At 32.5% G+C, this 17656-nt stretch overlaps 1 protein-coding gene across 3 annotated transcripts in view; it reads right to left on the minus strand.

Annotated features, from left to right (window-relative positions):
• Positions 1 to 14820, minus strand: part of LOC118186050 (AP-3 complex subunit delta-1-like) — a 401929-nt gene extending 387109 nt beyond the window's left edge. For 2 of the 3 annotated variants that reach the window (XM_085808093.1, XM_085808094.1), the window contains exon 1: positions 14611 to 14820. In XM_085808093.1, coding sequence (XP_085664219.1) covers positions 14611 to 14706 — 96 coding nt within the window. In that variant the 5' untranslated portion in view covers positions 14707 to 14820. The remainder of the gene's footprint in view (positions 1 to 14610) is intronic. The other variant, XM_085808095.1, reaches the window with a different exon arrangement.
• Between the last annotated feature and the right edge of the window lie 2836 nt (positions 14821 to 17656).

Raw genomic sequence — 17656 nt, forward strand, 5'->3', positions numbered from 1 at the left:
GTAACAAATACCCAACAATACATATTTCGTAATATAAAAACATTAAACAAATCTTTCAACAAAAATTAACACACAGACACCAATAAATTAATAAAACATCAATTCTTTAACATACCTTTTCTTCATGTGCATATGTTAACACCTCCCACCATCATCTCGTCCACGTAAGCAGTTCAATTAAATATCTGGTCGTTTCGGCTCATCCAATGTTAATAGCGGGATTAGAATATACTGAAGGGTACCCCTTGTATTATCGCAAAGTTGTTGTTTCATTTATCGCCAAGTTATTGTTTCATTCATTGCAAAGTTGTTGTTTTATTTATGGTAACCTGAGTAGTTGAATGTTATGGAAACCCTATTATGATATAATCGGTTGCACGATTGCAGTAAATTTTGAATTATGGGATGTTTTGTAAGGGCTTGCGGTGTGTGTTAGGAAGTACACTGCTTGTTTTATTGCTTAGACGGTAGAATGGCTGAATGCAGTAAGATTAATTTGAAGTTTCTGTACGATTTAGAACGAAAGGGGAAGTGAGCATTAATTGACTGGTGTGTAAATGAAGGTTTACTTGGTAGCCATTTTCCGGCCAGTCCAGAACTAAGGAGGATATTTTTTACTCTTATTTTTGTGAATTTATGTGGCAACGCCTTTTTACGGATTCGAGTTCAGATAATTTTAGGAAGTTTTGGGATGCTATTAACATGTTGAGCGTGGCGCCAGTCCCTGGGGACCAGCAGTGAACTTTCCGTGTGGCCGGCGTCAGTCCCTGGGGACTGGCAGTGAACGTTCTGTGTGGCCGGTGTCGATCCCTGGAGACCGGCACTGGAATTTTCATTTGGCTGGCTTCGGTCCGTGGGACCGACAGTATTAAAGTTTAAAATTATATATTGTCTCAATGAAATGTGATCAAATTTAGTTTTAATGAAGTGTATTGAAACATTCTAAACAAAAATACGGCTTAGCTCGCTGCCGGCTGAACGGAAAGGACAGAAAATTTTGCGCCGTGCTCAACGTGTTAAGGAACTGTGTGCCACAGATTGAAGATGAAAAAATTTCTAAATAAGGTAAACATATTATATTATATAAACAACATATGGATATTTGCTTTGTGTAGTGCTTAGATGCATAGGAGGTTTTTCCTTTTTTATGTTATTTTATTGTTTGGTTTAAAATGCAGTTTATTGAGATTATGTAATTTTTGTTTGCCTCTACTGTAGAATTGGGTGCTCCTTTGACTTTTAAAGTAAAAATATATCGATGTGTACATTAATAAAGTCAAGGGAGTACGCGATGCCTAGTTTTGTGCAATTCTGTGATTTTTTTAAAGTGAAAATAGGTCAATGTGTACATGGGTACCGAATTTGGGCAATTCTTTCACTTGTTATTTTGTCTTTGTGTAGCGCCGATTTTTGGCTCTAAAATCGTCACTACACAAAGCCAAAATAACAAGTCAAAGAATTGCACAAACTCTGTATCCATGTACTGCCAAAAATCGCCAATTTTCGCCAAGGGGTAACCGTAAATATACGTTTACCTAATAGTGGATATATACATGATATAATTGGTTCTATTTACGAAGAAGAGAGCCCTTAAATCTGTTCCTTCTATTTTATGCACTCTTTCCAGCGGTAAGAAATTATAATCATATCCGGAACAAAATATTCATTTATAACACTATGCAAACTTTCAGGCACAACTTTCGTAAAACATTACACATGTGTAACCAAACACAGCAATTCAAAATCTCCGGTCCAATCATAAGGGTTACTATTACAAAAAATAGCCAAAACTTCAACTTATCACAACACATTTGGAAATATTCGCAATTTTCCCCAAGGCTAGTTTCGCCAACATTATCAACATTAGGGTTACCAAAAAATCTGCTTCATACAGAGGGCTTCCAGATTTCACGAAAATTTAATACCCCTTGGAGATTTTTTCAGACAGAAACCAAGCGAAACCGTACAGTAAACTTCAACCACTTTTTCTAATCATATCCACATATAAACAGAATTATGATTATTTAGGATATGAAAAGCACTCGCAGGCAGTGGTGGCTCGTAATAAGCACTGTGGAACTGCAGCACCCCCTATTTCCACTTATTATTATTTTTAATATTTAATATAGTGTGCCCTTTAGTCTTTAATTCTTTCTTTATACTTTCACAATACATAATCCTTAAGCTTAATGTCAGTAGATAATCCCTACTTTGTGAAAAAGGTATGGAATTCTTTGTTTGGAACTGCGCGCTTCACAGTTCCAGCGACGTGGTGTTTGGCTGTTCTACGCATGCGCACACAGAAAGCAGCACGCGAGCCGGGTAGAGAGAAGAGCACTGTCGCTCTTTTGCAGAGCCGAAATTCTGGCATGTTGTTGAAAACGTGATTTCTTTTTACTCCGCACGTGTGGTATTCCTCCACAAGGTGGAACTTCACCATACGAACCATAAACAAAGATGATGAAAATTTTCAACCTTTAAAAAATTGCCTTACTGAAATTCAGTCAATGTCAAATGCAGATCAAACTATTGCAAAAGCAATAGGAATTTTAAAATATCTAAATGATGATAATTTCAAGTTTTGCTTAGAGCTTTTTTACCAGATGCCTCATGTTGAAATAATATACAACTAAATGCAATCCAGAGAAATTAGTGTGTTTACAGTTAAGGAATATGTAACATATTTCAAAACTGCTATTTTAGAATTAAGAAACTCAAAATACTGTGAGAATTTTTCAAAGACACTGATGGCAGAAGCTAAGGAAATATGTGACTTTATATATTGAAATAATGCACAGATATTCTACAACTAAACACTTAGCAGTTTTTAAACAAGAAATGCTTTGCTAGTTTTAGGAATGAATATTCTACAGAAAAAATAGTACTGACCACTGAAGCATATCCAATGATTGACAAAGAAAAGCTTGAAACCAAACTAAAAATATTCTGTTGTGGGTCTGATATCCATGAATACTGCAAATTAATTGAGCTACTGAAATTTATCTTCGAAAATAATCTAGATATGTTCTTAGTGAAACTACGAAACAGATAAAAATTGTCTTGAGAGGTCCCATGACTACATCAGAGGCAGAATGCTGCTTTTCAACATTGAAAAGAATAAAAAATTTTCTAAGAAGCACTATGAATTCGAAAAGATTAAATGCACTTGCATTGCTTTCAACAAAGAAAAATTTCCTCAGTTGTCATCCAGAGATCAAGGAGAAAATTATCTTTTCGCGCAAATTAAAACAAGAAAAATGGATTTCATTTTTAAATGAATAGACAAAGATTGAATTGTAACAATTTTGGTTAAAGTAATTAGGAAATGTTTAACTTTTTTTCTTGTAAGATTTCATGTAGTTTCAAAATAAATTTTCTTTCTATACATGTTTGTTTCCTTTTAGACAATTGTGCCCACCAGCGGCTGAGCGGTAAAGACGCTGAACACTCCTAGTTCGGTCCGAGGTTCGAATCCCGCGAACAGGCTGGCTGCATGGGCATTTTCATGGTTTTCCCCATATGTAACATGTATATGAGCTAGTTTCCCTTAGAAAGTCTTGCTCAAAGGCATCCCTTCCTTTAGGCAGATAGCCCTCGTGTGCTTTGTCATTATTTAAATAATCCAATCCTTTTAGACAAATTTTTTTGGAACAGCACCCCCACTAATTTTAGCCACGAGCCGCCATTGCTCGCAGGCTATTTACTTAAGAAGATGGAAGATCATTAACTCCAAGATGAATTAGCAGTTTGCAACAGTTTTACCGCTAGATCACTGATAGACACCCTGTATTATAAAAGTAATTTTTTAAACCCTCATAACCAAGTTTATATTCAAATATAATTATTAAAAATGCAATAAAATGCTTATCAGATTTTGAAATGTTAATACAATATTAAGCATTATTCTGCTCTTTTTTTTTTTACATGAAGTATATTTCACTGATTTCTTTAAATAAAGGATTTTCGTCCAGCAGAACTTTTTACCCTATATTGGGCTAAAGAGCGAATTTCTGGAAAGTGCCTTTTGATGCTTTTCTTCTCTTGGTGTCAAAAAATTTGATTAAAGGCTGCCCTTTTGATTATCGCTAAGTTAAGACAATAACACGCTGAATAAATACTAATTCAGAAGTCAAACAACAAAAATCAGCGTTATATTTTCAAAATTTTCACAGGACTAGTTTCGATGGTTTTACCCGCCTTTCTGCGGTTTTGCAGCTGAGGATGGTGGTTCGGTAAAACCATCGAAACTAGTCCTGTAAAAATTTTGAAAATATAATGCTGATTTTTGTTGTTTGACTTCTGAATTAGTATCGCTAAGTTGTTTCATTTATGGTAACCTGAGTAGTTGACTGCTATGGAAACCTATTATGATGTAATTGGTTGCATGACTACAGTGAATTTGAATGATGGGAAAAGATTTGAAAAGGCTTGTTTGTGTGTCAGATTTTGGATAAGAAGTATGTTGTTATTTTGTGGTTTACACAGTAAAAAGGCTGAATGTGGTAAGCTTAATTTGAAGTTTCTGTACAATTTGGAATGAAAGGGAAAAAAGCATTAATTGACTGGTATGTAAATAAAAGGTTTACTTAGTAGCTATTATAAGTATCCTGTTTGTATGAAGGAAATACGTATAGTCGAATGTCGGAGGATATCGACACTACAGAGGATATTTTTTACACTTATATTTGTGAATTTATGTGGTGACGCCAGTGTACAGATTTGAGTTCAAATAATTTTAGGAAGTTTTTGGATGCTGATAAGGAATTTTGTTTGACTGAAGACACGGAAATTTGGAAATAAGGTAAGCAGATATTCCCTTTGTATAAATAAAGGATTTTCGCCCAGCAGAACTTTTTCCCCTATATTGGGCTAAAGAGCGAATTTCTGGAAAGCTCCTTTTGATGCACTTTCCAGAATGCCTTTAATGCTAAGATGAATTTCCTTTTTTGTTATTTCACTGTTTGATTTAAAATGCAGTTTATTGAGATTCTATATTTTTTGTTGGTTGTGTGAAGTGAATATAAATCGATGTGTCAAGGGAGTGTGCAATTCCTAGTTTGTGTAAGGTCAATGTGTATATAGATACAGAGTTTGTGTAAGTCTTTGATTTGTTATTTTGGATTTGTGTAACGGCGATTTTTGTTGCAAAAATAACAGTCATAGAAATGCACAAACTCGGTGTCTATGTACCACCAAAGGGGCACCCGTAAATATATTTTTACCAAAAATTCCGGACTTAACAATCTTTCATGATGCAAAATGGTGGAAAAATTGCACCAAGTGCTGCTTATCTGAGACTTCCCATTTATCAGTCTCTATGCAATCTACCAAATTACCACTGCTGTGGAAGTATTCCATGTTTTTTTTCCCCTCTCTCTTCTTTGTAAAAAAGCTTTCATCTATTTTCACTATTTCATTTTACTATTCATTTTTACTACAGTACAAAGTCCGTAATCCGAACGTCCATTATCCGGAATGCTGGACCTCGAAGCCACAAACTTTAGACATGTGCGTAAAGAATGCACATACATTATGTATAGTATACATCAAGCATGCACACGTTGAAAGTAATGGTTAATAAAGTAAACAAATAAATATTAAGCTTTTTTTCGTAAAATTTGATACCCTTTAGATCATAATTGCTCTTTATTTCATAAATTACGGTTACATATTTTTAATTGTATAATTTCTGCATGCCACCTTACCAGATTTAAATTGATGATCTAGAATCCGGAAAAACCCCTAATCCGGAATCACAGAAGTCCCAATGAGTCCGGATTACAGACTTTGCACAGCTATAATCCGGACCTCAAAGCCACAAACTTTTTTTTGTATGCTTTACACATGCGCATAATGCATTTACGCATGCACGTTTAATGATACGCATGCGCATTTAATGTTTAGCATGCGCGTTTAGTACAAAAAACGAAGAAACTTAAACAACTTACATTGAACAAAATGTTTAATAAAGTAAACAAATAAATATTAAGCTTTTTTTTTGTAAATTTTTATACCCTTTAGATCATATTTGCTCCTTATTATTATAATCCGGAAAAATCGATAATCCGAAATTGCCGAAGTCCCGACGAGTCCGGATTGACGACTTTTGACCGTATAATGTTTAATGCATACACTGCCGAAGCTCTGCGCAATGCTACATTTGTGCAATTCTCTGATCTTTCTTTAAGCGATCACTGGGAACGTGGGGAGAAAAACAGTAATGTAGCATTTAGTATAGTATACATCAAGTTCAAAGTATCATATAATTTTTATTTAACAATCCAAATTTATATTTGTATTGTATAGTAAATTGTTTTCTTTAGCTATATTGATAATGTTTGCCGAGTTATAATGAATATCAGTAGTTCGCAGACCAAATTTGAAAAATTTTCACATACTCACCCAAGTATATTAATATAACATTAATTTGATATTAAGCATTTTGGTCTTATAACTGCAGGCAAAAATAAATTTAAAAAAAAAAACAATTTAAAAATTATTCCTTCATTAAATATATTTAATAACACTTACAAAATACAATCAGGGTATTCAAAAGTAACAATTAACACTAAATAAAAGCTAAATTTTCCTTAATTATCAAAAATACATGCATACTAGGTCACAAATAAGAATTGCATACAACATTAATCTGTGGTCAAATAATTAAAATAATTAACACAGCTAGTTTCATTTGGAATTTGATTTCCAGCAGAACAAGATATATACTTAAAAATTTTCAGCTAATCTTTGGAATATGGTAACAGGTAGTTTGGCAACATTTTGGTAAGGCGATAAAGGTTACTAGCTAGGACGTTAGCAGTGTACATGGATAAAGTCAACAGTGTGCACAATGGCATTTTTGTGCAATTCTGGGATGTTTTTTTTAAGTGAAAATAGGTCGACATGTACATGGATACCGTGTATGTGCAATTCTTAAAAACGCGGCAAGCAGTTTGCGATTCTGCACTTTCACCCAATTTCGCACCTAATCTTCGTCAAGATTAAGCATTTGGCTAATTTTTGGAATATGGTAACAGGTAGTTTGGCGACATTTTGGTAAGGCGATGAAGGTTACTAGCTAGGACTTTAGCAGTGTACATGGATAAAGTCAACAGTGTGCACAATGTCATTTTTGTGCAATTCTGGGATGTTTTTTTAAGTGAAAATAGGTTGACGTGTACATGGATGATACCGTGTATGTGTAATTCTTAAATACGCGGCAAGCAGTGGGCGATTCTGCACTTTCTCCCAATTTCGCACCTAAATTTCGTCATGATTAAGCACTTTTGTTCCATAAAATTTCTAGCATAATTCGGCTAGCAGATTGTTGGAAAAAAATGTTGAGTAAAAAAAAAAAAAATGCCTTTACTTCGTGAAAACAAAATGGCGTCCAAACAAAATCTAGTAGGTTGCTGTAGCAGGGTTGGTCGCCGATTTTTCGCCAAAAAATCACCAAGTTACCATAATCCAAAGATTAACCAAGCATTTTTGTTCCATAAAAGTTTTAGTATAAGCGTAATTCGGCTAGCAGATTGTTGGAAAAATTTTTGAGTAAAAAAAAAAAACATGCCTTTACTTCATGAAAACAAAATCACGTTCAAAACAAAACTAGCAGGTTGCTGTAGCAGGGTTGGTCGCCAAATTTTCGCCAAGTTACCATAATCCAAACATTAACCAAATTTTTAATATATTTCTTCCAAACAAAAGGTGAATATGAGTTTGAATCTCTTAAGTTTTATGTGAATACACTTGTTATAAATCAGTAAGCTCACCATTACGATCAATATTTGATTAATGTAAGGTTACAAACAGTAAACCAACATTTGACTACTGTAAGTAAAATACATAGAGAAACGAAATCCTAATCTCTTGCATGATACAACTTCTGCATGTATGAAAAAAATGCTCAGTACTTACATATTAATGCAACCATTTTAATAGAAGTCACTAATTTTTTCAGAATCTGCCAAACTCTGGCAACCACATGCATAACCACTCTTTTGACAAACACGTGCATAACCCATTTTTTTAGCAACCACGTGCATAACCATTCTTTTGGCAACCATGCTAATAAAAATCCTTCAGTCAAGCAACACTGCCATTTTTGCAAGTGTTCTTTTTTGTTGTATTCAAAGTTCCAAGGCATTTTTTAAAAACAAATCGTGATATTTTTTACCTTAAATTTAGTTTTAGAATATGAGCTTGTGAAATTTGATAGCAATGGAAGAAACTGCAGAGAATTTCTGCAGAAATGCAGTATTTTGCTGAAAATTTTCTAAAGGGATTAAAGAGAAAATGCTTTTTGTAGATAATCACTGTTGTCTAGATTTGCACAAAGCCGAGTCTCCGAAATTCTCTGATTTTTTTAAGCGAAAACAGATTGCTGCATACTTTGGGAGAAAAAAAGGTACAGTCAAAAGTCGTTAATTCGGACACCCATAATTCGGAATGATCTATAATCCGGACCTCAAAGCTTCAAACTTTCTTGACGCATGCGCGTAAGGCCTTTACGGCTGCGAATATGCTTGTGCGCATGCGCAAAATATGTTTACGAGTGCGCGTTTAATGTATAACGGACGGTAAAAGCTAAGCTGGTTGATCTTTACAATATGGTAACTGGTAGTTTGGCGACATTTTGGAGGCGATAAAGGTTACTACCTGGGACTTTGGTAATAATGTGAGCAGTACTCAGTTCCGATTACGCATTATTTTGTGTGAGGGAAATGAGAGATCATGAGATATGTCATGTGATATTAATGGACGAATTACGGTTCTTGAATCGGAAAAGGGGGGAAATCGGGAAAAAATCTGGAAATTTTGTATTTGGTTTATTCTGTGTTGTATGAAACAGTGTTCGTGAATTTTTGGATCCCATGGCCGTAACTAAAGAAAAGTTTATTGGACACGTAATCAAGATTCTGAAGAAGATTAGGTAAGTTAGTATTTTTAATTACTTGAGAATATTATTTTTATGCATTGTGTTCTAAATGTAAGGTGGAAGTAAAGGAATTTGGTATTATTGGGAAAACTGTTATTAGCAATGATTTAGTTTAAAGTAATTAGCATTGTAAGGTAATTTTTATTAATTTAATGTATGTGCTCATTTATATTTTAAGTAGTCTTTTTGAATTTAATTATATTTTCATTAAATGATAGTTATTTTGTGAATTTTATGTTTGTAGGAATTTGGTATACGTTATCAGGTAATTTCATATATGTTCTTTTTACCGGGTTTAAAGATTGAGAAAATTGTCATGTATTTTCGTGAAATTTTTCTAATTTATGAGACAAAAGCAGTGTACATGGATGTAGTGAAGAGTGTGCGCAATGCCATTTTTGTGCAATTCTGGGATGTTTTTTTAAGTAAAAATAAGTCGACGTGTACATGGTTTAGTGATATTTTAATTAAATGATAGTTATTTTGTGAATTTTATGTTTGTAGGAATTTGGTATAAGTTTAAGTTGAAGTAAATGTGCATGGAAATAATTTAAATATTTGATATTAAGTACTTGTAATGCTTGCGGTATGAATTCGTTGGTGACGTGTATAATGTAATAGATGATTTGGAGGTAAAAGTTTTTGGATATTTTATTTATTTTATATGTGGAAATGTTCATATTTGGAAAGGGTAAATACTTTTTCGCGATCAGGTAATTTCACATATGTTCTTTTTACCGGGTTTAAAGATGCAATGCCATTTTTATGCAATTCTGGGATTTTTTTTTAAGTAAAAATAAGTCGACGTGTACATGGTTTAGTGATATTTTAATTAAATGATAGTTATTTTGTGAATTTTATGTTTGTAGGAATTTGGTATACGTTTAAGTTGAAGTAAACGTGCATGGAAATAATTTAAATATTTGATATTAAGTATTTGTAATGCTTGCGGTATGAATTCGTTGGTGACGTGTATAATGTAATGGATGATTTAGAGGTAAAAGTTTTTGGATATTTTATTTATTTTATATGTGGAAATGTTCATATTTGGAAAGGGTAAATACTTTTTCGCGATCAGGTAATTTCATATATGTTCTTTTTACCGGGTTTAAAGATTGAGAAAATTGTCATGTATTTTCGTGAAATTTTTCTAATTTATGAGAAAAAAGCAGTGTACATGGATATAGTGAAGAGTGCGCGCAATGCCATTTTTGTGCAATTCTGGGATGTTTTTTTAAGTAAAAATAAGTCGGCGTGTACATGGTTTATGTGTATGTGTTATTTTGAAAAACACGTAAGGAGTATGGTATTGTGCACTTTTTCCCAATTTTGCAGTGAATATTTGTCATGATTAAGTAGTTTTGTTAGATAAAATTTCTAGCATAAGTGTAATTCGGCTAGTAGATTGTTGGAAGAAGTGTTCAGTAGATAAAAAGAAAAGAAACATGTCTTTACTTCGTGAAGACAAAATGGCGGCGGGAAAAAAAAAAATAGAGGGTTGCTGTAGGAGAGTTGGTCGCCAAATTTTCGCCAAAAAAACGCCAAGTTACCATAATGTAAAGATCAACCGCTAAGCTAAAATTATTTAATTATCTATTTCAGTTAATGCTGCAGATTGCGTCGTTCCTTAATCTTTGAATTGGATGCGGCTTATTACTTTTTGCAGACTGTTAGAGCAATTTTATAAAAGAAAGCTTGAACTTTCGATTATGTCAAATAGAATTTCTGATATATATTTATTAATATGTAAATGATCTACAAAGCGAAAGTATGTTTTGAAGTTCATTAAACAAAAAGTGGAATTGCCACAAAAAAGGATAAAGGCATATCCTTTGTTTATCTAAACGTTAACGTTTGTTTATCTAAACTTTGTTTATCTTTAACGCTGCAGCGCCGCTCAATGAATTGGAAGTTGATCTGTCAGCACTATCCTTATCTTCAGGGCAGATGTTTTTATTTTATTTGGCTTATAATTCCTTATTAAATGTAGTATTTTATCTCGATGTACCCCATCTTTGATATGATTTAAATCAAATTCCTCGTCATTATAATTTGCTTCCGATAGCAAAGAAAGTGACAGAGGTTATTGAAAACGAAAAAATTTCAATTGACAAATTAGTCGGTATTCTAAGCAATTATAGGACTTGAACAGCGGAACTTTGTAACTGAACAAGAAATTATGTCAGTTTAAAGAATTAAAGAGAATATATTATCACATAAAAAACGAAGCAACTTAAACAACTTACATTGAAAGAAATGTTTAATAAAGTAAACAAATAAATATTAATCTTTTTCTTTTTGTAAATTTTGATACCTTAAGATCATAATTGTTCTTTATTTCATAAATTACGGTTTCATATTTTTAATTTTAGAATTTCTGCATGCCATCTTATCAGATTTAAACTGATGACCTATAATCCGGAATCGCCGAAGTCCCAACGAGTCCGGATTAACAACTTTTGACTGTACTACTTTGATAGACGGTTGTACAGATTTTTGGTGATTTAGATTGGCGCAATTGTTGGTGCAGTTTTTACAGTCATCAGCCATCTTGAAAAATGCTGTTTTTACATATTTTACACATAAAGTAAAGTATTCAAAACTTTTAAAAAATAAATATCGTTAAAAATAATGGATTAATTTTTTGTTGAAAACGTTGTTTTTTAAGATGGCTGGCAAATGTAAATAAGTACATTTACCAAGACTATAAAATGCTAAAGTAAGGTTAAATTATTACTTTCATATAATAGAATAAAAACACTGCTATAAAAACATTGCATAACATTTAAGTGGATTAAAATATTACTTAAATTGAATATCGAATTAAAAACATCATATCAACGTTTAAAAGAATTAAAATATTACTTTAAAATAAGTTTTATAGGTTTTAATTATTTAACATTAAAACATATGCGGCAACAAATATCTCAGGAATTTTTGAAAACATTAATTTTTTAATAAAAATTGAAGTATACAATTATGAAGTAAAAGAAAATTATGTACTTACATTTTTAACCTGTCATATATTAATAAGTACCACAAAAAAAAGGGTCCGCTAATGATCTTCATCTGTGTGATCCACATATCTCACACTTTATTGAAGAAGCAATTAGCCAGGTTTTCTCCAATAATTTAAAATAAATTTCCTCTGACGCTATTAACAATTTATAAATAAATCTTTGATTAGGAAAGCAAGGTTGGCCAAAATAAGGTCTCAAACGGCAATTTTTTTATTCCGATACCAATAATTCTTAGTAATTACCAATAACAACATTCATGTTCGAAACGGACACATCCATTCGATTTGAAATGTGAGGAATTCGAAAAGATGACTAATAAAATTTTTAAATGGCGCAGTAATGCACAAATATTCAGTAACCAATCAGGGAGCTGATTACATCACGCATAGAATTAAAATTATTTAAATAATCATTCATAATAAAATCATATTTAAAAAAATGCAAAATTAAATTGTATTTTAATATTTAACAGCCATAAATAATGTTTAAAGCATTAGATTAAATTTATAGATATTAAAACCAATTACTTTTAAAATATTTTGTGACGTCATTCATTACATCATTAACAACATAAAATTCCATAAAATATCATAAACAATAAAATTTTTATTTCAAATAAAAATGCAAAATTAAATTCATTTTTATTATTTTGAAGTCATAAATAATATTTAAAACATGGAATTTATGCATAATAAAACACATTATTTTTTAAATAAAATGGCAACAAAGTATCGGTTACCATAAACAACTTGTCTAGCGATGCGTTTACCATAAGTCGTATCGCTTGCCAAAAAAAAAATCGCCAAAATCCATGCAACAGTCTACCAAAGTAGCATCGAAAAAAAATTATAGAAAGATTTGAATATTAATGTGTTTTATTTTTTTTAATATTTAATAATTAAAATTTCTATTTTTTTTTTTTTTTCCCATATGTTGATAATGTTTAGCGACACACTATATATAATAATAGTTTGAGAATCTTTAAAAAAAGAGACAAGAACCACCAACTCACACCTGATAAGTAACTTTTAGCTTAATTCTAGTACATGTTACACACAGGATTTGTCAACTTTTAGCGACATTATGATAAGCAGTAAATGCGGCGTTTATAATGAGCTGTAAATGAGTCATTTTGGTGCTGGTAACAATTTTCAAAATCGCACCAAGGCCGTACCGTATGCTAGGATTTTATCGCGACTTTCACCTTTCCATCAGTTAAAAAAAAATTGGCGAATTGAACCAAGGTGGCTGCATTAATATGCAAGTACCAAATTCTCTTTCCCCTTTTTACTTTCTTGCCAAACAGACTAAATAAACCTGTAAGTTAACTACTTAGATAGTACATACATAAAAACAATGATGTAATTAATCCGTGCTTTAATATTTTTTTCATCCATGAAACTCTTACATATCCAAATTTAAAAAAAAAAAAAAATTAAAATTAAACCTTCATGCCTATATTCGGTTAATCTTTGGATTATGGTAACTTGGCGATTTTTTGGCGACCAACCCTGCTACTAATTTTTGTTTGGACGCCATTTTGTTTTCACAAAGTAAAAACGCTTTTTTTTTAACTCAACATTTTTTTCCAACAATCTGCTAGCCGAATTATGCTTATGCTAGAACTTTTATGGAACAAAAGTGCTTAATCATGAAGAAGTTTCGGTGCGAAATTGGGAGAAAGTGCAGAATTGCAAATTGCTTGCCGCAAATTTTTGAGAACTGCACATACACGGTATCCATGTACACGTCGACCTATTTTCACTTAAAAAAACATCCCAGAATTGCACAAAAATGGAATTGCGCACACTCTTGACTTTACCCATGTACACTACTAAAGTCCTAGCTAGTAACCTTTATCACCTTACCAAAATGTCGCCAAACTACCTGTTACCATATTCCAAAGATTAGCCCTATATTCTTTTACTTCAGTACTGTACTCATCTCTGGGATTAAAATGAAGTTATTTTATTGGTATGCCATTCAGTAACCTCAGTCAGAAAAATCAAATTACTTAACTTATTACGGCAAAAGACTATAATGCTGTCTCCCTTAGGAAAAACACTTTCAAGGGAGCTCTGTTAAACAGAACTTATTTAGCATTCTCATTGCACATGGGGAGAACCACAAAATCTCATGCAGCAAGCCCAATCTCTTGCCAGGAAATGAACCAATGATTAACTACATGCTGTATTATTATGTACTCAAGACATATAAAGGGAGGAAACTGATGAGTTTATACTTTAGTAGAAATTGAAGACTAACTCTATGCAAATTCATATCATGTAAATATTATTTAATTAACGATTTCAGAAGAATAGGATTTCACCCAGCTTAGTTTTGCTACGCGGTGGAAGAAGATAAAATGCCCCTACAAAATATATGTACTTTCTCCTATCATAAATTACACATATGAAGAATTCGAATTCTTTACTTTTTTGGGCCATGCGTACGTAAATTACACACGTATTCACTTTCTTTACAGGAAAAAAATGTTTATCGGTATTACACGACAACTTTGCTTTTGGGTAATTTATGAAAAATTCAGTATGAAGCTAGAGCAAATGCCTAAACGCCCACATACACGCTTTCGAGACAGAACTGCGAAAGTGAAAAAGAATAAATTACAATTACTAAGTTTCAGACGCATACCTCATTATCTTTATTATTTCTTATTCCCCGAACTAGATCTGTTAAGTTTTTATCAAATATTCTTTCTAAATTTCCTTTAACTTTGCGTAATGCCATTGTAAAATTTAAACGTTAACACAAATCGGACAAAATACGCCACATGAGTATTTACTAAACAATTTTCGCATTACACACGAAACCTACTCGACAGTTTCACCGTCAACAATGCTTTGTGCTGCCAGTTCTCACAAACTTTACTTCGTCATATCTAAACGATTCAGGATTGATTAAGGATCACGTTCTAAATTTTATCGAGAAAGAACAATTAGCTAAACAGCTTGAATTGAAAGAGGAAGAAACAGCCAGACTTCAGAGATTTAAATAGAGTAAGTTGATAAGCCAAATTTCGCGCGAAAGCGCAGAGGACAGAAAATTGACAAGGAGGGATTTATCATCCTAGTTTCATGAAGCAAGGTAAACCTCTAATTATTGACTTAAGTAAAGATATTGAAATTATAAATGATTGTGAAAATGTAACTACAAATGTTAGTAATGTAAATGAACAGGGCTTAATTTTTTAAAAGTAGAAGTTCCGGAACCCTAGTAGAAGACCGTCAGGAAAGAAGAACAAGAGTTAAATAAATAAATAAAATGACTATTAAAATCATTAATAATTTTAAAATTATATAGTTCATGAGTATTAAATTAATTAATAACTATTTAATTGATATTAATAATTAATATTGATTACTTATTAATTAATTTATAATTAAAATTTGCCTTATAATTATATTTAATTTATTCATAATTAAATTATTATCATTTATTAAAATAATTTGAAATTAAAGTCATTAAATGATTAAAATTAAATAAAATACAAAGAGATAAATTAAAATTTAATAACCGATTTTTAGGATAAGGTTCTTACACGGAGGTGAAATTGCTTAGGCCAAAAAACGCAGTGGCTAATTGCACCGACAGGCTATTCACACCACCTACGTTCGCGCATGCGCACAAACAGCTGAAGTACCAGCATTTTACGCCGATTTCCGTAAGGCAGACGGTAGGGAAAGGGAAGGGAGCGACTAAATTTCAACTCGGCAGGAAAATTTGATTGGTCAACGGTACACGTCACATGTGACGTCAAAAGCGGGTGTTTTAGATTAGAGCTACTAGAGATATATATCTCTTTATAGTAGCCTTATTTTAGATTTACCCCACAGGATTACCTGCTATTTTCGGTTGCTTGTTTTCTGAGCTCTGCAGTGATATTTTTTTCCGAGCTAAAAGTGTTTTTTGATAGAATATTTTAATTGGTAATTTAGGTATTGTTTGCTTGTAATTAAACACGTGATTACAAATTATTGTAAAGTATTTATTTTTGAGACAAACTTTTTGTAATCTATTTATTTTTCATATATTGCCTTTTGAGATAATAGCCAGGGCTATACGGATATCTTGGTAAAGCAAGAGAAGAACCCATCTTTGGTCATGACCAAACATGGCGCATGATGAGTTTTGATTATAAACCACATGAGAGGCGGAGTTTAAATACGTCAAAATGACGTCCCGAGAGCCAACCAATCAAAATTTCCTGCCAAGTTGAAATTTAGTCTCACCCGAAAGGGAAGGTTGCTAACCCTAACTCAGCAATAGAAACGGTTGTTAATAGTTCACCAGCAAGAGAATAATTTGCAAGTAATCATCAGTTACAAAGACGAGGCCAATCTATATACATGATAATATTCAGGAAATTATTAGATAAAATAGAGATTTAATGATGGTACTGACAGACAGACAAAGTAGACAGATGTCTTGTTTTGCACCCGCTAAGTTAATCAAAGTTATTTATGAAATAAAACCTTATAAAATCTGATAAATCATTTGTGTGTGCAACTTTTTAAATCTAAATCTCTTACATTCAATTATTTCTGTATTTTAAATTACATCCCATTATTTATTACAATTTAATTTATTAATGTGGTTTAACTAATATTTCAAACTTCTTTGAAATACTTTTTGTGTCCTGAAAATGTGAAGTATTTCCATAAAAAAATAGACAGGCATACAAAATTGATAATAACCAGTATTATATGATTAATTATTCATTTAATAGTTGACTCAATCGCTTTTAACTTATTTCATGTCTAAAGTTTCTATACAGAAAGTTACATTTCTCATAATTCGAAACTTTTATCATGTTATTCGATGAGGGGTAGGGCTATGGCGCCCAGGCACCCTGGTGGTTAAGCACCGCAGTTCAACTTCCATATATACAGAAATCCTCTGTCTAATTTTTACTATCTTTTCTCAGACAATTTTTAGAGGATATGAATTAAAGTCTTAATTGTGCAAAACACATCTTTAAAGCTAAATGTAGTCTAATAAGTACACAAAATGTAAACAAGATTTTATCCCCCCCCAAATCAGTCATTTAAATTATTCCAACCGTTCAGGAAAACGATAAACATTGTGAACATTAAAATCTGCCCTTTTTTATATATGCTTTAATAAAAGGAAACATGTTCCTTCTTTTTATAAGAAAAGGAAAACATTTTCCTTTCTAAACTTTTGAAAGTCGCCTTAAAAGATGATAAACTACGCCAAGGTAGTAACCCGCCTTTAAAAAAAGATTCACTACAACACTTAGGCCGTTCTTTTCGATGGGGTTCAAATGACGGACCCGACAACTCAATGCGCATGCGTGGTTAATGTTGGTACGAATAGCTCAAGCGGCTAATCGCACCACTGGTGTGAATCAAGGAGGTTAGAATACCTCCTTGGTGCGAATAGCATCGGCCGTAGAAAAACGGGTCCTAAAATGTCGCGTTCACTAGATGGCGCTGCTGTTCCACCTTAGCAGTAGCAAATGTAAACATTTCCTCACAGACTGGAGGAAACGGCGTTCGCCGAAGTCCGTATCTCCTTTCTTCTTGCTCAAAAGCAAGATACAAGCGTCTAGAAACTGAGAATCTGAAAAAGTGACGTCACATCCACTCCTCGAATTGTAGTGTAACTCCCTCTAGTGGGAAAAAAATGTGAAAATAAGATCGAATTTCATATTTTC

Source organism: Stegodyphus dumicola, chromosome X1, assembly GCF_044657685.1.
Source record: "Stegodyphus dumicola isolate Sdum_Otavi_A_Nest chromosome X1, ASM4465768v1".
NCBI classification, from domain to species: Eukaryota; Metazoa; Arthropoda; class Arachnida; order Araneae; family Eresidae; genus Stegodyphus; species Stegodyphus dumicola.